Source organism: Macrobrachium nipponense, chromosome 1 (genome assembly GCF_015104395.2).
Source record: "Macrobrachium nipponense isolate FS-2020 chromosome 1, ASM1510439v2, whole genome shotgun sequence".
Lineage (NCBI taxonomy): Eukaryota > Metazoa > Arthropoda > Malacostraca > Decapoda > Palaemonidae > Macrobrachium > Macrobrachium nipponense.
The window spans coordinates 193,165,489-193,187,356 of NC_087200.1; the positions used below are offsets into that span (position 1 = coordinate 193,165,489).

At 41.0% G+C, this 21,868-nt stretch overlaps 2 protein-coding genes across 2 annotated transcripts in view; one reads left to right on the forward strand and one right to left on the reverse strand.

The window, feature by feature from the left end:
- The window catches only part of LOC135219961 (protein pigeon-like), a 198,669-nt gene that overhangs the window by 5,252 nt on the left and 171,549 nt on the right, over positions 1-21,868 (reverse strand).
- The window catches only part of LOC135220080 (protein pigeon-like), a 33,463-nt gene continuing 28,211 nt past the window's right edge, over positions 16,617-21,868 (forward strand). The window contains exons 1-2 of the mRNA XM_064257401.1: positions 16,617-16,736; positions 21,098-21,257. Coding sequence (XP_064113471.1) covers positions 16,617-16,736; positions 21,098-21,257 — 280 coding nt within the window. The remainder of the gene's footprint in view (positions 16,737-21,097; positions 21,258-21,868) is intronic.

The window sequence follows — 21,868 nt, forward strand, 5'->3', positions numbered from 1 at the left end:
GGCTTGGTCAAGACTTATAATACCAACACCATTGGTCAATTATGAAGCTAACCATATACAACTGACCAAAAAAGGGATTTTGACGTAGGAAAAATCTATTTTTGGGCGAGGAAGCCGTGTCCCGCCCAGTGAAATATGTCTGCTTTAGCACTATTTCTAGTAAAATATTGCTATAATACCAGAGAACTGCTAAATTGGACATGTCAGAAGCTTCTGACTCGCTCACTTATATAAAAGGTGTCGGTATAAAACTGGGGCGAGTGTTAAACACGTCTACCACAGCAACCCCTCCAATTAGCCTTTTCCTCATCAAAAGACCCTAAATACGGGGAGCCGACCCATAGGTCACACCTAGCTACCCCGTTGAAGGCGTCTGTGACTTCATACTTATCGATAGCCATATCGTGTTCGTACGTTCGAATATAGCTATTTGTTCTTTTATTTTATTCTTGATTACGGATCGTCAATCTACCTCTTCACCCAAGTTAAGTACTGGTTCCGCCCTTTTTCAATATTTAGAGAGTGATTTTCCCTTTCGTTTTGCCTTTATTTAGGATTTTATTAGGCGTCACTTATAAGTAGCGGGCGGGCGGCAAGTCCCTTTTACGGCTTATCCTGGAATTGTACCATTTCGAATGGTCTTCCTCTCTGCTTGTAAAATGTGATAATTCAGTACATATATTTATATTTATTTCTTGGGTGGTCGATCCTAGTTTCGTTTATGTTTTTGTTTATTTTCATTATTTTCATGTTTTTCACGGGGGTCTTCATTCGAGCACGTTTCTTTATTTCGTGCTTCGCCGTTTATCCCCCCCCCCGGCCCCCCGGTTATTTTTAAGTTTGGTTTATTTCATTCAAGAATTTTCCCTTTTTTCTTTTCGTCAGCTTGCCGTTTTTTATCGTTTTGTCAGGTCAGTAGGCAAGTAGTTTTTCCCTTTTGCGCCCACCGTTATCGAGTGGCCTTCATTGCGGTTTTATATTTTACGTAAGTTTATTTTCATTGCCCCCGAGTTAAAGCATGATTTTCTTTTAGCTTTAAGTAATTGATTTTATTTTCTCTATGTATATGTTGGATGTTAGGTCGGTTAGCCTACATAGGCTATGCCTGCGTTTTCCTCGTGATCTTTTATTTGCGAGGGTACGCTGCTCACGTGATCGTCACCCCATCAAGCACTCCCTCCCCCTCATGTGGGGCCCCCAGTAGTTGGGTGCTCCTCTCGCCTCAGTTGTCGCTGACAGCCGTTCCCATCAGCGGAGGGGGGGATGTAGAGGGTCCTCCAGGACCTTAGGTTAGTGGGTGTCGCTTCTCAGCCGACCGCCTCCGGAGTTGATGATTGCTTTGCGTATGCAGCCTCGGCTTCCGTGGATTTGTTGCGCTCTGCTTCTTTCAGCTCCCGGAGCTTACATCCATCCGCCTAAAACATTCCCTCTCCGCATAAGGCGGATTTAGATTCCGGCTTCTCCGGTAGTCGTTGAGGGCTATGTTTACGGAAGTTACTCTTCCGTAGGCGGAGATATGATATTTGTTATTTTAGTTCTCTCTTTTTATTTTTATTTTCTTTTCTTTTTGCCACGGAACTTGCGGGTTCATGTGGCCGTCCCGGGTTACTCCGTGTACCCCCCACCCCGGGTCATAAAGCTCCGGGTGGTTTTATTTCTTACACAGTCCCGGGTGGTCGTAAATATATGAATATATATATATATATTTTTCTTTCTTTTGCCACGGAACTTGCGAGTTCATGTGGCCGTCCCGGGTTACTTCGTGTACCCCCCACTCCGGGTCATACAGCTCCGGGTTGTTTTAATTATTACACAGTCCCCGGGACGTAAATATATGAATATATATACGTGTACATATATATTTTTTATATATATATATTATTTCAGTCCTGAGTGCTCCGGCATATGACATTATTATCATAATAATCCTAATAAGTCTGTGCAATTGTTCTTATATATTATTGCACTTACAGGCCACTCAGTGTCTGGTTGCCGGTCTACAGGATCCGTGCAACCATGATGTTTGCCGGAACCATGCCCCGTGCGCAGTATTGCTTTCCGGTTCCGTAGTCTGGCATCACGAAAACTGCTTTGCCTGCTACGCCTTGTACAACAGGTTACCGCACGGCTTGTTCTATGCATATTGTGATGGAATTATATTACACTACTTTTGTTAGTGTAAAAAAAAAAAAATAAATAAATAAATAAATAAATAAATAAATAAATAAATAAATAAATAAATAAAATAAATAAATAAATAAATAAAAAAATAAATAAATAAATAATAAAAATTTCTTTAAATTAAATTACATTAATTAATCAACATATGTAAGGATAATGTTCAAAGATTTTACTCGAAATTGACACATTCCTTGCATTACAGACGGAGCAGTCTGTTAAGCATGCTGCACTCTCCACCCTCAAGATCTGGGTTGGAGGTTTTGGACAGAACGTAGGGAAAGCTAAGCCTTATATTCTACCTCAAGATATGGCAGCCTTCCCAGCCGGGAAAGCTGCCAGATACGTTGACCCAAAAGTCGCAATACCAATTATCAAATCAATTCAAGATATAGTTATGGAACAGCAAGAGGCAGAGTTGCTGGACCTTGGTTTGGAAGTAGTCTCACTTGAAGTAGTGAGGATTTGCCCGTTACACTAGATATGGTTACAGGTAACAGTGTTAATGAGGCTAGCCTAGTTGGTCACCGGGGTCTTTCCTCGAGTGACTCTGATTCTTCCTCTCCCTTTACTCCCAATTCCTTCATGGGTTTCACAGGAGGTTTGCCCCCTCCCAGGTTGCATTGTAGAGTATTAAACATTTTTCAAAAAAGAAAATCAACAAACACTAGCATAAGTATAAAGTTAACATAATACACTTAGACTACTGTGCACTTATGATTAACTCTTATCTTAGCTAGACTACCCAAAATCTTTGGCTAATTATCCTTTTTTTTTTCTTGTACAGTATGGGTTAAATGACGTAATAATAATGAGGGTTAATTTTATTATTTATACTATATACTTACTGTGTGAATCAATAAAACCCAAAAGCAAAGATGGGAGCTAGAAATGGGTGGAAATTTGTGGTAGATCAAGCATAGGTAAGATATGAGTGTTGTAATTTCACAGTGGCCCTTAGTAGCACGAGGCATTAAAGTGATGTTAATGATTCGCAATGATTTGCAAAAGAAAGAAGGATCAATTTAACATGGAGACATATCTCAATTTGGGAAAAGCTATGTTCTTAGTTATTTAGAATTAAGTCAGTTGTTCATACTAAATTATGAAAATGAATGAAGAGTAGATGATGATAGAAAAAAAAAAATCTAAGATCTAGCTATGCTAGTTAATTCATGTTTGATAATGATCTTGATGACTTCACAGAAGAGGAAATATGAGACTTGTCCTAGATGTGTTTGGAAAAGGTTACAAGGCTCCAAATGCTAGAATGATAATTCTCCCTTTGAAGACCCTGTAATATCTCTTAATTTACTAATAGAGAATGAGAGAATGCCGTCACCTAAAGTCAAACTAGAGCCTTTGCAATACTGTAATTGTTGCATATTTTGACATCCACCTCATCTTTATTAAAATGTTAAACTATCTGACAAATGTTCATTTCATAAACATTGTGCTTACACTTTATCTGCTTACTGTATGAACTGTCAGATAGTACCAAAGTGAAGAAGCTGCTGCTTGTAAATAAGATGCAGAGCATATCAGTGTGGGTTATACAATCTTACTTCAAGATACATGTATCAGGAAAAGAAATTGAGACTTAGTAGATAAGAACAAAATGACAGAAATCAAAGGCTTTGTATCTCTGGAAGAATGAAAATGTGACCCAAAGACAGGAAAGGGCACTATGCTGGCTATGCAAAGGTCATACTCACCTGACTCAAATACTAGATAGGTGGTGATCACCAGGTATTATGTGAAGATTGTTTAGCCTTTATGACAGTGAGGCATTTGTTGTTCAAATGCACCAGTCTCTGGGACCTTAGATGTCAATAACTCTGAGGCCTATGGTGAGGGGAGCAGGTACATCCTTACTCAGATTGTTAAAGAGGTTATAACATATGATACTAAATGGAATTCAGCTACATTTCAAAAGCTTGGCAGCTGTAAAATATTTAATGAATTGCATGATATTAATTTTTATGGTTTTAAACTTTCATAATTGAGTTTTGATTATTAATTGTTTTGAAAAGACGCCATTGTTAGTGACCATTGATAACATGACACGAGAATCCTAAATAAGTCAGTCAATCAATAAACCAAGTTCATCAGCTAGTTACATCAGTTGAAAACATGACCAACTTCGGAGCAGTGCTGCTTACCGTATATACTCGCATATTATGCAACTTTTGAAACCTAATTTTGAAGCTAATTTTAAAGGGGTCGCATCATACACGCGGTATAAAATTAGCGTACCGTCTATGCTTTCCCAAATCGGCAGATCGCGATACTTACTACCGGAGGAAAACAGTAGATCTTTTAAAAAGTTATGTTTTACTTGTACTTCACTATATCCAATAATATTGTATGCATTCTCATATTACTATTGTAATTTTAAAATACAAAAGAGCGATCGTGCGCCATTTGCATTATTTTGGTTTATACAACATGTTTAACTGTTCTAGACTAACCATCTATAATTTCCAAATCAGTTAAGGCACAACACCGAAGGATTTTTTACTTTCTGTTTTTATACATTCAACTTCCCTGCCAGATATATACTTAGCTATAGACTCCGTCGTCTCCGACAGAATTTCAAATTTCGCGGCACACGCTACAGGTAGGTCAGGTGATCTACCGCCCTGCCCTGGGTGGCAGGACTAGGAACCATCCCCGTTTTCTAATCAGAATTCTTCTGTCGCCGGACCATCAACATTGTTGTTGGTTCCTCTCGATTGGTTTTTTCTTTTTTCACCGGCAATTGTCTTCTTGACCGACTTTTGGTGACGTATCTGGATTGTTGGATTGGCATACGCTTTTGTGGACTGTTTTGTGGACTTGATTTTGGATTTTTCTTTAAATATGTCTGACTCTGGTATGGTTGTGAGACGTTGTGTGAATGTAGGCTGTAAGGTGAGGTTGCCGAAAGCTTCGGTAGGACCCTCACACGGTATGCAAGAGGTGCAGGGAGTATGAATGTTCTTTTACTAATACTTGTAAAGAATGTGAGAACTTGAGTGAGAACGAATGGAAGAATCTAACTAATTATTTAAAAAAGTTAGAAAGAGAAAGAGTGAGGAAGGCTTCTCATAGAAGTTTAAGTAGTTCTAGATCTGAACTAATTCCAAGCTTGGGATCTTCCCCAAGGTAAGTATTGCTACTTCTCCTTCCATTGCAGCCCCTTCTCCTATTGCAGAACCTGTAGATCCAGCGAAAGAACTTGCAGATCTAAAAGCAGCCTTCAAAATAATGGAAAACAAAATGGCTGCCATACAAGGTAAGGCTAGTGATTTGTCATTAGACAGTGATATAAGTGTCCCCAGTGTAGTGGAGGGGGCATCTGGTCGGCTCAGCAACGCTCCTAGGTCTAGACCTCTTCCAAGCTCACATGCCCAGAGGAGAAGGAATGTCGAAAGCCGAAAGGAGGTTGTGGAGAATCCCCACGATCAGGTGTCCCTTCGGCGGTTTCTGTGACACCCCAGACTGCCAAGGACCGCTATTGTAAAAGCGTCCTACGTGAGTGTTTCTCGTCGTCGGGATCTTCATCACCGAGACGTGATTGGAGAGATTCTGATCGATCTGGCCTCTCAAGAGGAGTTGGAGGGCGCCGACTATTGACTCGAGCCCTGAAAACTTCCCTGAGGAGTCTCCATCGGGAGTTAAGAAGGCGAGAAGAGCCATTCCTCCAACCAGAGTGAGAAGGAGGCAGGAGGTGGAGCTATGGACTCCTCCCCTCCTCCTTCCCCACCTCCCGAAGAGGATAAAGAGGAGGCTACTAAGAGGTTCATGATGGCGATGCAGGAACAGATTTCGTCATTTGTAGGAGTCCTGTCAAAGGAGCCTCCTAGAAGGAAAGACACTTCCCTTCCTATTAAAAGATCCTCCAGACGGATGGAGGTATCTACCTCCAGGATCGATACTCCTACCCGAGGTGAGGTTTCCGGTACGAACCTGGATGAATCAATCAGACGTCTCGGCCACCGGCCAGGAGTGAGGAGTCACCCAGGAGGCAGGAGCCAAGAGCCAGGAGTGAGGAGTCAACCAGGAGGCAGGAGCCCAGAGCCAAGAGTGTGGAGGCATCTAGGCAAGAGGCAAAAAGAGGGCCAGGAGGCAAAAGAGCCTGGAGGCAAGAGGCAGGAGCCAGGAAGCCATGGAGGCAGGATGTCAGGCGGCAGGAGCCAGGAGTCCGGAGTCAGGAGGCAGGAGTCCGGAGGCAGGAGGCAGGAGTCAGGAGTCAGGAGGCAGGAGTCAGGAGCCAGGAGGCAGGAGTCAGGAGGCAAGAGTCAAGAGCCAGGAGTCAAGAGTCGGGGACTCGTTCCTGGAGGTTATGACTCTTCGCCCATATAGGAGCTCCTCTCCTTCAGAAACATAGGAGGTTCTTGGAAAAGGACTCTCCCTCAAAACGTGAACTTTCTCCTTCGTCTGATCGAGGGTTAGACGAGTTGTTCTGACGACGAACCTCCTGCTAATGAGGGACTTTCTAGTTACAAAGTCTTGGCCTCATTACTTCTACAAGAGTTTGGAGATTCTCTTAGTCCTGCAGCTCCTCCTTCTCCTCGTTCGCTCTTTTCGAGCTCAGCTACGGCTAAATCGTCGGCATTCTTGAAAATGAAGCCTGCGATATCGATGAAGAAAGCACTCCATTCTCTAGATTCTTGGATGGACAAGAAGAAGGAGTTAGGAAAGACAGTATTCTGCATGCCTCCTTCCAGATTGCACGGGAAGAGAGGTATTTGGTATGGGACAGGAGAGACTATGGGTCTTTCTTTACCCGCCTCTGCAGATGCCGACTTTGCCAGTTTAGTGGAGGCCTCTAGACGTCACTCCTTAGGTTCGGTCAGAGCGACGTGGAGCACTTCAGAGTTGAACCACTTTCTAAAGGGACTTTTTGTCACTTTAGAGGTGTTCAATTTTCTGGATTGGTCACTCGGAGTTCTGGCCAACAAATCTAAGGATCCGGAGTTTCTGAAGAATCCAGAAATTCTCCATAGCGTCCTGTCCTGCATGGACAAGGCAGTACAGGACGGTTCGGGTGAAGTGGCTTCACTTTTTGGGGCTGGTCTCCTGAAAAAGAGATCAGTGTATGGTTCCCTTTTATCGAAAGGAGTTTCTCCGAGCCAGAGGACTGCCTTACTGTTCGCCCCTCTATCAGATCATCTGTTTCCTTCTCAGTTAGTCAAGGATATATCTCGCTCACTAACTGAGAAGGCGACGCAGGACCTACTTACACAAACGTCCAAGAAAGGACGACCGGTAGTGGCGACGGTTAAGAAGGAATCTCGTCCTACTCAGCAGCCCTTTCGTGGAGGTGCAGCGGCTCGTCCCCCTGCCAGAAAGAAGAGCTCTGAAAAGAGAGGAAGGTCTTCATTTAGGCCCTTCAAGAAATCGAAATGACTTGTTGCTCCTCCAAGCACCAGTGGGCGCCAGACTCCTGAACTTTGCAGGAGTATGGGCACAAAGGGGAGCCGACCTTTGGTCAGTGTCGGTCCTGAAGAAGGGATATGTAATCCCCTTCGAAGACAGCCCGCCCCTAACATCTACGCCTCGGGAGCTGTCAGCGAGGTACAGAGACCCGTTAATGCGAAAGACTCTCCTTCAAATGGTGGAACAAATGTGGGAAAAAGAGGCCATCGAACTTGTGCAGGATCCACACTCCCCGGGATTTTACAATCGCCTTTTTCTAGTACCAAAGGCATCGGGGGGGTGGAGGCCAGTTCTGGACGTAAGCGCTCTGAATCGCTTCGTACAGAAAAAGAAGTTTCGTATGGAAACGTCCGCCTCTGTAATGTCAGCGCTTCGTCCAGGAGATTGGATGGTCTCTCTGGACCTGCAAGACGCCTATTTCCACGTTCCCATTCACCATCAGTCAAAGAAATATCTTCGCTTTGTGATAGGAGACAAGATCTTTCAATTCAGGGCTCTGTGCTTCGGTCTGTCTACAGCCCCACAAGTATTCACCAACCTGATGGCGAATGTAGCAAGATGGCTTCACCTAGAGGGGATAAACATCTCCCTCTACTTGGACGACTGGCTGATCAGGGCCAAGTCGAAGAGTCAGTGCTTGGAGGACTTGGAAGTAACAAGGAACATGATAGATTCGCTAGGGTTGCTCGTCAACCTCGAGAAGTCACAACTGATCCCCAGCCAGAACTTGGTCTATCTGGGGATTCAGATGGATTCTCGGGTTTTCGGTATATCCTTCGCGAGAAAGAATCGCTCGAGGTTTGTCGAGAATCTCGAGCTTCTTAGAGAGAAAGAACAGCTCAGCGAGGGATTACCTGAGCCTTTTAGGGACCCTGTCCTCATTGGAAAAGTTCTTCTCGCTAGGGAGACTTCACCTTCGCCCTCTTCAGTTTTTTCCTCAAAGAGGTGTGGAGTTGGAAGACGGGTCAACTCTCGGACATCTTCCAACTTCCACGAGAAGTAAAAGATCATCTGAGGTGGTGGATCCCTCAGCTTCAAAAGAACGAAGGCTTATCGCTTGCTCTGCAGAACCCAGACCAAGTGTTGTTTACCGACGCTTCGGAGTCGGGATGGGGAGCGACGCTGGGAGCAAGGGAGGTGTCAGGCACCTGGACAAAAGGAACAGGTTGTCCTGGCACATCAATTGCAAGGAACTTGTGGCCATACACCTAGCCTTAAAGTCCTTCGAAAAGATAGTCAGAGACGGGGTGATACAGATCAACTCAGACAACACCACGGCTCTGGCTTACATACGAAAGCAAGGAGGCACGCACTCGTTCTCCCTCTATCAGTTGACAAAACACCTGTTAACCTGGACGGAAGAAAGAGGCATAACTCTCCTCACAAGGTTTGTTCAAGGGATCAAAAATGTGAGAGCGGACAGACTGAGCAGGAGAAACCAGGTCCTTCCCACAGAATGGACTCTTCAACGAAGAAGTGTGTCGAAGTCTTTGGTCCCTGTGGGGGAGACCTCACATAGACCTGTTTGCGACGTTCCTCTCCAAAAGAATAGAGACCTTTTGCTCTCTAGTAGAGGATCCGAGAGCCTTCGCAATAGACGCGTTTCTCATGGATTGGTCGGGTGTGGACGCTTACGCCTTTCCCCCGTTCAAAATCCTGGGGGAAGTGCTCAGGAAGTTTGTAGCTTCGAAGAGCACGAAGTTCATACTCATAGCCCCATTTTGGCCAGCCCAGGAATGGTTCACGGAGGTACTGGAGTGGATAGTGGACTTCCCCAGATCGCTTCCAAACAGACACGATCTACTCAGACAACCCCACTTCGAGAGGTTTCATCACAACCTCCCAGGTCTCGCTCTGACTGCCTTTCGACTATCGAAAGACTTGTCAGAGCGAGAGGCTTTTCTCGCGAGGCTGCGGGCTCTATCGCTAGAGCCCGCAGAGCTTCGACGAGAAGAGTATACCAGTCGAAGTGGGAAGTCTTTAGGAGGTGGTGTAAGGGTCAGAAGCTGTCCTCCTCCAGTACCTCTATAGTGAATATTGCCGATTTCCTCCTCTTTCTGAGAAAGGAGTCACACCTATCTGTCTCGACAATAAAAGGATACCGAAGCATGCTGTCTTCAGTTTTCAGGAATCGAGGCCTAGACATTGCTAACGACAAAGATCTACACGATCTAATTAGATCTTTTGAGACGTCTAAAGCAGCTACTCCTAGAACACCTAGTTGGAATCTAGACGTGGTCCTGAAATTCCTTTCATCGGACAAATTCGAACCTTTACATCTGGCGTCCTTCCGCGACGTCACTAGGAAATGCTTGTTCCTGGTGGCTCTCGCTACAGCCAAGAGGACGAGTGAATTACACGCTCTGGATTCCACGGTGGGGTTCAAAGGAGATGCTGCCATCTGTTCTTTCCAGACAATGTTTCTGGCAAAGAACGAAAACCCATCAAAACCTTGGCCCAGAAGTTTTGAGGTAAAAGGCCTATCTAACCTGGTAGGCAGAGAGATAGAGAGATCTCTCTGTCCAGTGAGAGCTCTTAAATTCTATTTAGAGAGGAAGAGACAGAGGGGAGCTTGTCAACAAGGTCTTTGGTGTGCAGTGAAGAACCCCAAACGACTCATGTCCAAGAACAGCGTTGGCTTTCTTTGTGAGAAGCGTTATTACAGACGCTCACAAGAACTGCTCTGAGGCATCCTTCGGTCTTCTAAAGGTCAAGACGCATGAAGTAAGAGCAGTAGCAACGTCTTTGGCGTTCCAAAAGAATATGTCTCTGAAGAATATCATCGAGACTACATATTGGAGGTGCAATTCAGTGTTTGCATCTCATTATCTGAAGGACGTGAGAGTGACCTATGAGAAGTGCTTCTCGCTAGGTCCTTTTGTATCAGCAGATACAGTACTGGGTCTTGGAGCAAAGACTGATCCTTAATTTTGTGTTTTTTATCGTACATAAACCCTCTTGTCAGTATGTGCTTGGTTTTCTAGTAGCAAACTCACTACTGTCGCACGGGAGCAGAGTGTCATTGCTGGTAGGGGATCAAGGGTATGTATGACTAGTAGGGGAGTACAAAATTTTTTTTTTTGTATATTTTGTAATGAAAGTATAATTATGTTTCGAGTTTTTGGTTGTTTGTGAGGAGTTCGGGGATAACTCCTTACAATCTTAGAACTAACATGGATGTTAGGATCAGGTGATCGGGATCGGTTTTGTGCTCCTTGAACAAGGTGTATTGTCATGTTAGTGGAATAGCACCCAATGACAAAGGCCTTTAGGCTCTGCCGAGTAAGTGGATAAGACCCCATTGGCAGACCCACAAGAACTCTTAGCCATAGATCATTATCTCGCTGAGGCTCTTGAGGCTAAGCAGACTACAAGGCAGTAGCCGCGAAGTCTTCAGCCTAATAAGGTAGGAACCAAGGTTTATAAATACCTACAACATATGTTGTTTACCTGTCTATTTCAGTAGTTAGCTGTCTCTTACCCACCACCAATGGGTGCTAATCAGCTAAGTATATATCTGGCAGGGAAGTTGAATGTATAAAAATGATATTGTCATGTTACAATAAAGTTTTATACATACTTACCTGACAGATATATACGATTAATAGCCCACCCAGCCTCCCCGCAGGAGACAGGTGGAAGAGAAGAATTCTGATTAGAAAACGGGGATGGTTCCTAGTCCTGCCACCCAGGGCAGGGCGGTAGATCACCTGACCTACCTGTAGCGTGTGCCGCGAAATTTGAAATTCTGTCGGAGACGACGGAGTCTATAGCTAAGTATATATCTGTCAGGTAAGTATGTATAAAACTTTATTGTAACATGACAATATCATTTTACTCAGTAAAAGAAACATTTGTTACTTGAACTATTATTTTCCTTTTAGGATACACAGGTAAGTGAAAATTTATTAAAGTAAAAAAAATTGCATAAAATTAATAAACTAAAATCCTCCAAAGTCGCTCTCCGTGTCCGTATCATCAAATACTGCTCTGAATTCTTTGCCATCAAGGCAGTCATCATATTCGTCATCTTCCAGATCTTTGATCATTTCATCCTCATCTCCTGCATCTTCGTATAGGACCGTCAATTCATATGGAAGGTATAGTCTTGTCACCGTGGCGAGCTCTCTGGCGTGGCTTTTAAAGATCTGCCCTTATGCTAATTTTACAAAAACAAAACAACTGCCAGTGTCGTGACAGACCTTTGAATGTCCTTGAGACAAACCCCGAGGCTATAATTATAAGATTATAAGGGTTTTTCCTTCCCAGGTACTTTAATCTCCTTCCTATTCGGCCTCTCTCTCTCTCTCTCTCTCCTAAATCTTACAGCTGTCCGAGCGAGAGCTTTTTTTATGGGACAACATAGGCCCGCATTTCGCATTTTCCATACCTATTTATTTCGTATACGATTGCCCTTTCTCGGCTGTGATGTGATGTCTATCTATGGCTGTGAGATGACCAGGAATAACTAGTAAGTCGGTGTCAAAGTCACTCCACTCTTCAGTCAGGCCAAAACTTTGCCATATCGCATTCAAGCAATATTCAGTCATTGTTTCCTATCTATTATTTTCTCAGAGAGAGAGAGAGAGAGCGAGAGAGAGAGGAGTGAGAGAGCAGAGAGAGAGACGAGAGAGAGAGAGAGAGTCTGTCTGTATACGATTGTTTATTTTCTCACTCGTCAAACTTCCTGTTATGCTTTATTTCATATTTCCTTGCTCACCAATTTATTCTATACCTACGATATTAAGAAATCAAGATATGTGTAGAAGGGAGAAATGCCTCCAGACTGTACAGTCAGTATGGATTTAAACGCACGTGGAACTCCAGTGGATGTGAACTCTTCTAAGAGAGGGGCGTTCTCCAACCTCTCGCTCAACTCCTACTAGGATCCCTTCGTCACCTAAGGATCTTCCGCGCTCGCCTTTGAAATATTCGCAACAGCACCCAAAATGAGATGCCCTGTTGATAGAATATCTGACTCAGTTTCTTGTTATTGCATAAAAAAACTTTATCAATCGTGAACCTACGTAAATTATTTAGAATTCTGCGCAACGGAAAAGATAATATTTGATATCTGTAATAGGAGAAATGGTTTATCTCTGTTGTTGTTATAAATTTGGCAGATTTGCGATCAAACAACGGTAGGGTTGGACCAAAACAGCCCAGCCAGAGAGCTCCGCTCATTTTGTAAATACTATTGTTTGGCGTGCTAGGCTTACCCCGATTCATTTGGGTGTGCGCTACTCAAATAATCGCATTTTTCTTACTAATCCCAAGAGTTGACCATGGAAAATCCAAGATTAACCAAAAATCCCAAGATAATAAAATATTGACATATGCCAAGCTTTGGAGTCCTAAATATTTACTCTGTCTTATCAGGAAGATACTGATAAATTGAATTCACGGTATCTTTCCTGAGAGAGAGAGCGAGAGAGAGATAGAGAGAGAGAAGAGAGAGAGAGATAGAGAGAGAGAGAGCAGAGGAGCAGGAGAGAGTATTCATGTAATCAGTAAAATACACTAATAAAAACAAAAACTACGTACTGTATGCAAAGCACACACATCATCGTTAGCTTCCCGTGTGTTACGTGTAAACGTTCATTCTAAGAAATTCACAGAGTAGTATAACTAACACCTGATTGGCTGGTTGGTAGCCATGGAGATCTGTTATCCAATGACTGCCCTCTGCTTCTGTTCTATTTATAGACATATGCCGTGGATGACACTAGGTTTGAACGTTACCATGTTCGTGATTTTCTAACTGCTGACGGCAAAAATTACTCGATAATTTTCTTTATATAATTATTTCTTCGTGAAAACAATAATATAATATGATCATTTTAACTTTAATGTATAGTGGTATGAAAAATACCAGTGTGTCGTAGCGATGCGTCATCAATATAGTGGTATGAAAATACCATCCTCAAAATTTTACGACTCTTCAACTGCAAGATCGATATGGTGAAATATATTATATAGTCATACTTATTGCTGAAATTCACAAGTTGAACCGCAAAACATTAGATTTTGATTGTTATGTACATATATTTTTTGTGTTTTATGGAATGTTTGTTTTGAAAATAGTAGCTATTAGTGAACATATGATATTAATTGTCCCACTATTTTATTATAGGTGATCTTAATTATCTCACATTCATGTAACAGTATTATATTAATATTTATTTAAATAAACAGTAATTAATAAATAACAATAATGAAAAATATAAAGGGAAAATTTTTTTTCTGCAGTAGTGATGTTTGTTTGATTATGCATCTGACCTCACATTTCCGAAATTGAAAAATTCCAAAAACCGAAACATCGGAATGTGTGTGTACTACACTTTTTTAAACGCACACAATGTCTACACATTTACTGATACCCGTTGGTGAAAGACTCAAATTACAGTATTTATTTCTGAGAGGAGAGTAGTAGAGAGAGAGAGAGCGAGAGAGAGAGAGAGACGAGAGAGAGAGATGGATTTAGGACTCCAAGGCGTGTTAGTTTTACAATTATTTTATTATCTTGGTATTCTTTTTTAATCTTGAGATCTTCTATTCAATTCTCGAGATTAGTAAGAAAATTACTGTAACTTCACTAGCAGCAGCACACATCTGAACGACTCGGCCATTAGCACGCTAAACCACCAACCTTATGAACTGACCTCGAAAAGGAACTCGCATGATACATGAGATTCACGACAAAACCACTGTTTATTGGTGAAAATTTTGGGGTCGCATGATATGTGAGATCGCACGTTACTCGAGTATATACGGTATATCTAGTGAAAATTCTTTCCTACTACTTTCGAAAGGAAAGTTGGCCAAGACACCAGCTGCCTATTGAGAGGCTATCACTTAAGAGACTAAGGTCCCTTCTAAGACTGACTAGTGTAGTCTTTTGTTGCATCTCTCTGGTCCTGGACTTTTCTTATGCTTAAACCAACTCAGAATAGTCTGACTTATTCATTACATATCTTTTACAGTTGATGTCCACTCCATAACACTTCTCACCCCTTTTGACCTGCCCTTCCTTGTGTAGAAGAGACACACTTGCCCAGTAGACATTTCTTCTAGGAGAAGGCCACTCCAAAATATACCACTGTTCTTCAGTCTTGGCTAATCAGTGACCTTTATACAGGGGTTATTCCACTGTCATGGATTGGTGTTTCTTTGCTTGGGGGTACACTCAAGCACATTTTTTTTTCAGTTCCTTCTTGTTTCCTTCTTTTTTTTCAAACGGTGTGCAGGGAAGGCTTAGTAGAGAGGCTGAGGATGTTTTTGGGTTTAGTAAGAGAATGCAGTACCCATATTTTCTTTTTCTCTATCTTTACCCACGAATTCAATTTCGAAACCTCCAATACTTTCCTTCCTTCAGTTTCTGGCAAATCTGCAGGTATACTTATCCTTGCTGGGTTTGCTGGCTCCTCCCAGTTGACCAGTTTCATTCTGGTGATAATTTTGTATTTTTATGGGCATAAACTTTGTAATACAATATTGATTTTACATTTACACATATATCATTCCAATTATTGTTTTTGTTAAGTTTGCAAATATTCCTGTGTGTATTTAACATGTTGCTTCTTGATGGCAGCATTCAAGTTAATCCGCATAATCAATAACAGAAATGTTATTTAGTGATGTCCATGGATTATATAGGAATAAAAAGGACTTGGATGTTGTTGCTCTTTTGTCCTGCAACTCTTGTATCTGATTTGCAATATATTTCAGAACTGCAAGGTTAAAGAAGCCTACTTTACTCAAGCATAATGCCATTCTAATGGTCTTTGGAAAGACTGTATATTAGATAAGGTGTCTTCACATCTCATAGCCACTGTATTAGGGAAGATGTCATGAAATACATTTTGTTGAAGTCTGTGGAAGAGTAATAAATAGTTGTTTTTGCTAGCTATAGGAACCTCGATTTGGATGATTATTTACGTCTGCTTCCTTACCAAAATATCAGCAGTTCAGGAAGGAGACTACAAGATTACAATGCTCATCTCAATGAATGGCTGAGCTCAGTCATCACCACAGAATTCATGGTTTTGCTGCTCTAGATTTCTCCACTATTTCTGGTTGTGAGTTGTTAATAAATGAACCCACACACCAATCTGGCAGTTGTCTTGACCTTGTCTTCACAGCTGTTACAGAGATTGTATAATGTGGATTAGGTTTGCTAGGAGGTTCATCTGATCATTGTTTGATCAAGGTTAATGTGGAGAGGGATCAGGTTGTTCTGGATGTTAGCTTTTTAAGAACAGTATATTTGAAATTCCAGGCCAGTTGGGATGGGATTCACCATGGTGTTAATGAGCTCAGTTGAAGCAGTATTTGTAGAAGTCCAAATATTATTGAGTGATGGAGTGATCCCCTTAAGACTTATTGAGATGAGAATTCCTTCTTAAAATTTTCAAGTCTTGTTGTAAAGATAAGCCATGGTTCAATGCCACATGTAAGCTTGCCTACTGTGAAAAACAAGAATCTTACCATTTTTGTAGGAATAATTTATTGGACTACTTGTGTGTAAAATCATTGAAGCTAGAAGTCAAGCTCAGTTGGTCTACGAGAGGCCTGAGAGAGCTTATAATGAGACTGTGAAGATCTTGCTCTCTAGTGGTGATGGTCTACCCTCAAGTCATTGTTCTTGGAGTTGATTCAAACATGCCTCACCCTATTGTACCTGATAGAACTGCTGTATATGTTCCTTAAACAGAGGGCAGAGTTTATGTCTCAAGTCTTTATGAGCAAACAGTGTGGTGAGCCTGTGGTGTTGCCTCAGTCATGCTTTCCAGAGCCTAGATTGTGTTTAAGGGCCTTCATTTCCTGGGGGGTTGACAATAATGTGAGCATAGACTCTAATGTAATCTTTCTTATCTTTTTTAAAAAGATTGCTGATTTCATAGCTCTTTAGATTCATACTATTACTTGGAGGAAACTTCAGGGAGAAAAGAAGGGCAGTAAGAAGAATAAACAGAAGAAAGAAGAGCGAGGCATTAAATTAGGAACTGAATGACATGGACAGAAACGTGAGAAATGGTGGGATAAGGGAAGGCTATAGGGGTATCAGGAAAATAAAGAATGGAAACCAAGCAAAAAGCAGAATAGTGAAAGTTGCAAATGGAAGTACTATTACGGTACAGGAGGACAAAGTATTGGAGATACAGAAAAACCTTTCTGTGAGGTGTTAAATAGAGAAGACCCAGTGTATCCTATTGAAGGGAAACACTTGCAGGCACCAGATTTGAGAGTGGAGTAATCAATGCTGATAGATGGGAAGAATGCAATTAACAGCCTGAAGAGTAATAAGGCACCTGGCTTAGATAACATAGCAGCGGAGCTCCTAAAGAATGGCTGTGAGATGTTTCACTCAAAGATCTGTGAGTTTCTGATAATGATCTGGAGAACAGAAGAGAAGCCAACAACATGGAAAACGGTACGTGAAAAGGGACATAATCAGACTCTGCTAGTTATAGATGGATTACACTTCTTCCAACATGCTATAAGGCATTAGCCAAAATTATAAAAGATAAATTAGAACCTTACATAGAGACAGCATTGGGAAAACATGAATGTGGATTCAGAGAAGGAAGATTAGCAATTGACCAAATTTTTACTATTAGACAGATAATGGAAAAACACTGGGAGTATACTATAGATATGTAGCAGGTTTTTGTTGACTTTCAACAAGCTTATGATAGCATCCATAGACCATCAGTGTGGAATATGTTATGAAGGAATTGGTATGCCGGAAAAGCTTATAAACTTGGTAAAAGTATGCTACAGGAATAGTAAGAGTTGTGCCCAGGTGGGAAGGGAAATGACTGAGTGTTTTGAAATTAAAACAGTTTTGAGACAGGGATGCCTTTTATCTCCAATGTTGCTTAATCTAATTTTAGAGAAAATATAATCCAGAGTTTTGAGGAAGTTGAGGATGGGGTTATTTTGGGAGATACAAATGCCAAAGTCCTTGCATTTGCAGATTATGTTGATTTCTTAGGTATAGATATACGTACATACTACAAAATATAGAACGTTGTATATACCATTCAACGAAGCTGCTGCCAGAGTAAGACTAGAGATCAGAGGAAGTAAAACCAAATGGATGAGGTTGTCAAGGATCAACCAACAACAGCAGCAGCAACAAAATATGGTAGATATTGAGAACATGAGGGAATTTAAATATTTAGAAAGTCTGTTAACATCCAGAAATGAGATAGAGAGAGAGGATTTGACTAGAATTACAGTAGGGAACTGATGCTTTTTCAGTTGACAACCTTTTAAAGAGAAGAAACATCACAAGGTCTACTGAATTAAGAACTGACAACACCATTATCGGGCCAGTAGTACTGAATGATTGTGAGACCTAGACACTGACTAAATGTCAAGAACAGAGACTGCTGGCTTTTAAAATAATTTTTTTTTTAGAATAATAACAGGTCCCATTTATGATATAAATGAAAGTGTTTGGAGAAGAAGGAACAACACAGAAATGAGAGATTCAACCAGACAACCGCTGATAACTGGCTATGTAAGATCGTAGAGGATACATTGGGCTGGAGATGTGGTTAGCATGGAAGAGGGGAGAATGCCTAAAGTGGTTAAGGAAGGATCAGTAGAAGGCAGAAGTCTGGTGGGGAGACTGAGGATGAGATGGAAAGATAATGTGTTTAGAGATCTAAGAGAATTGGGAATGGAGGATCCTGAGAATAACTGGAGAAATTCAGCACTCAACAGGGGAATGTAGAGAGGTCTGGTGCAAGAGGCCTGAGAGCCACCGGAGTGAGTGAGTGAGTTGGAGGAAGGGAAACATTGCTGTATAACCAAAGGGACTGAATCTGTCCTCATGCCTTTGTGAATGTAGGCCAACTTTAATTACTAGAACTGTTTTATCTAAGGTTATTTTGAGATGATGCTCTCTAAGCATCTTTGCAGGTTAATGATCTACAACCAGCATTACAGTTTGGTTTTTGTAAAGGCCATGGTACGATGAACTCTTGTCATCATCTACTGTCTTACAGAGTGCTCTTGTTGATGGTGCAGAGGAATGTGTGGTCAATCAAAATTTTAGTGCAGCTTTTGACCATGTGAATCATGAAGCACTTACCTATACAAGCTAATGTTAATTGGAGTTGATGGATGTTTTCTAATATTTGAAATGAATTTTTAATAGGAAGAACCCAGTATACGTAGTAGTTTTAGAGATGTCAAGTAATGTCATTTCAGGTGTTCCTCAAGGTATTGTTGTTGGATTGTTGCTATTTATTTTCTATATTTACAAGTTACAAGTGGCAAGGCCTGAAGAACAAACTGATTGCACTTTTAGCTGGTGTTCCTTCTCCTTGCCTTAGGTCTGTGGTTGCAGAATCCTTGAATCGAGATTTGGCACATTATCATCGAGTGGAGTAGGCTTTAGGGCATGAAGTTTAAACCTTCTTAAACTCCAAGTATGATTGTCAATCCAGAACTCTTTGCCTTTGCATATGGACTTTCATTTAAATGGTATGATTTTAAATTTCAATGACTCGAGATTTTAGGTATAACTTTGATAAGAAATTGACTTTTGAGAAATATATATTTAATATTGCTTCTGCAAAATTTTAAAATGTTTTAATTCTTTTCCTCATTCTTGTTTGGAGTACTGTTCTCCAGTGTGGTCTTCCTGTGCCAACTCATCTCAAACTCATGGATAGAGTTCTGTCTTCAGTCAATTTTATTTTGCCTATTCTTATTGTTGACTTGTGGCATTGACAGAAAGTGAGCTCATTGTGTTTGTTGCATGAAATACTACATTGAATAACAACATTTGCACTCTTCCTTACTTGACCCAGTCGTCGTTATTTGTAACACTAGGCAGGCTTCTGCCTGTACGTATTCAGCGTCCTTGGATTTCTATCTTGGCTTCAACTGAAATGTGGAATAATGTACCTAGTGCAGTTGTGGAATCTTCAGATCCTAAATAGTTCAGCTAGGAGCAAATTCATTCTTGCCATTTGCTGATGTTTCCTGACGGTATTTATTTATCATCTTTTCCTTTAACTTGTCTCTCTCTGCAGGTAGATTTTGGATTTATGTTTTGCTGCCTATCCATAAAGGTTTTCAGCTGTAAATTCAAAGGAAAAAAAGAAATTAGACAATGATTTGCGCCATGTACATGAACTTAAACTTTTGTTGACAACAATTTTATTTCTTAGATAAAAGTCATTGTCTTCCAATCAGGTCTCTAGAGTCTCTGAGGTTGGGTATGTTTTGGCTTGGTTGTTTGAGTGTTGAACCCATTAAATATCTTGTCTACTTAGCATTGTATATTTTGGCAGTATGAAATTATATTTTTACTTGGTATTTTTTATTGAGTATGTATGTACTATTTTTACGAAAACTACCATCTGTGTCTGATTTTGGAACTTATACAATTCAATAACCAGTCTTTGCTACTATCAGGAAGTACTTTTAGACTACATATTCAGTTAATATATTATTAAATTTATTAGTTATTGCTAGATCATGATGTTTGAAATCCTCCTTAGTTTAGGCTGTATTTTTTACTTGTGCACAAACATTGATTACAATGATGATTTAGTGTGCATTCAGTGTCCCACCATTTTGTTTTGATAAATGGATTATGTTTAAATACAGGCAGTCCCCGGTTAGTGGCAGACTCGGTTATTGGAGATCCGGTTTTGTGATGCTCGTCAGGCACCATAAAATCAGCGATTTATGGCACCATAACAAGTTGAGTTCCGGTTATTGGCACCATAAATCGCCATGTTTCAGTTAATGGCGGTTTTCACTTGGCGGTGCCCCCTCGGGAATGGAACCCCCGCCGATAACCAGGGACTACCTGTACAGAACGGTAGACATGAATGTAGTGAACATTCATGAGCTATACATGAACAACAAAAGTAGTTAAAAAAACAGAGGTGTCACTTGTAGACTTTATGAAACTGGCTTAAGATATGGAACCATGATTGATGTGGAATTCCTGAGGATCCTCATTACTCTATAAAAAATAGATAAGGCTCCATATTTGTTAAGTCTTTTCATTTTTATAATTTCTTTATATGTAAAATGTAAATTATATTTTCATCTAATTAAAACTAGATTCATATACTACTGCACATAGGCCAATTGTTTTTATATCTCTTAATAGTTTATGAATAGTACTCTATTTCATAGTGTCGAAGTACATGACACCCAGAGTTTTGAGCCAAAGTGGCAGGCACCCAGTTTCCCCATTCCACAACTTATTCCCTCCAGTTAAGCTTGAATGCAGTATTTCAAAAGTGAAGCTTAGAAACTGAGGAAGATGGGTAAGAAGTGGTTGTCCTATTGAAGAGCAAATCACACACTCTTGGGGAACAAGGTTGTCATCTTTGCAAATTCTTTGTCATTTAGTCTTTTGAGTGCTAAAGTGTGAGGCTAAAGAACAGCGATAGTTTGGATCTACAAGATAAAGGCTTTATACTATTGTTCTGAAAATTATTTTTTTTGTTTGCAGTCACGTCTAGCAGAAACGCCTGCTGATCCAGAGAGTTGTGAAGTGTACTTGGCATATTCAGTAACACTTCTTCATCATGGTTGTGTACTACACAGTGTTGTACCAGGAGTGCCATGGGGTCATGCCCATTCTGTGCTGCCAACATACTCACTGTTTGGAGGTAACGTACTAATGATATTAATAATTGACATTTATATTAAACTGTATTTGCATAAACATTGTTACCCCCAATCCATTTTTACCCCAATTTTACTCCAGATCAATCTTTACCCCCGATCCCATTTTACCCCTGATCCATTTTTACCCTTGATCCATTTTTACCCCGATTTTACTCCAGATCAATCTTTACCCCCGATCCATTTATACCCCTGATTCATTTTTAACCCCAATCCATTTTTACCACCCCCCCCAAATCATTTTTACCCCTGATTCATTTTGACCCCCGATCCGTTTATACCCCTGAGCTATTTTTACCCCCAATCCATTTTAACCCCGCCTCGATCCATTTTTACACCCGATCCATTTTAACCCTGCCTCAATCCATTTTTACCCCAATCCAATTTTACCCCCACCGATCCATTTTTACCCCGATCCATTTTTACCCCTGACCCATTTTTACCCCGATCCATTTTTACCTTAATTCATTTTTACCCTGATCCACTTCACCCTTTTTCATCTTTTCACTCTCCTCTTATGTTCATAACATAAATTACTGTAATTTCTACTGTGTCCGGTACCTAGTGACCCAGTTAGAGTGATCTGGGTGTTCTT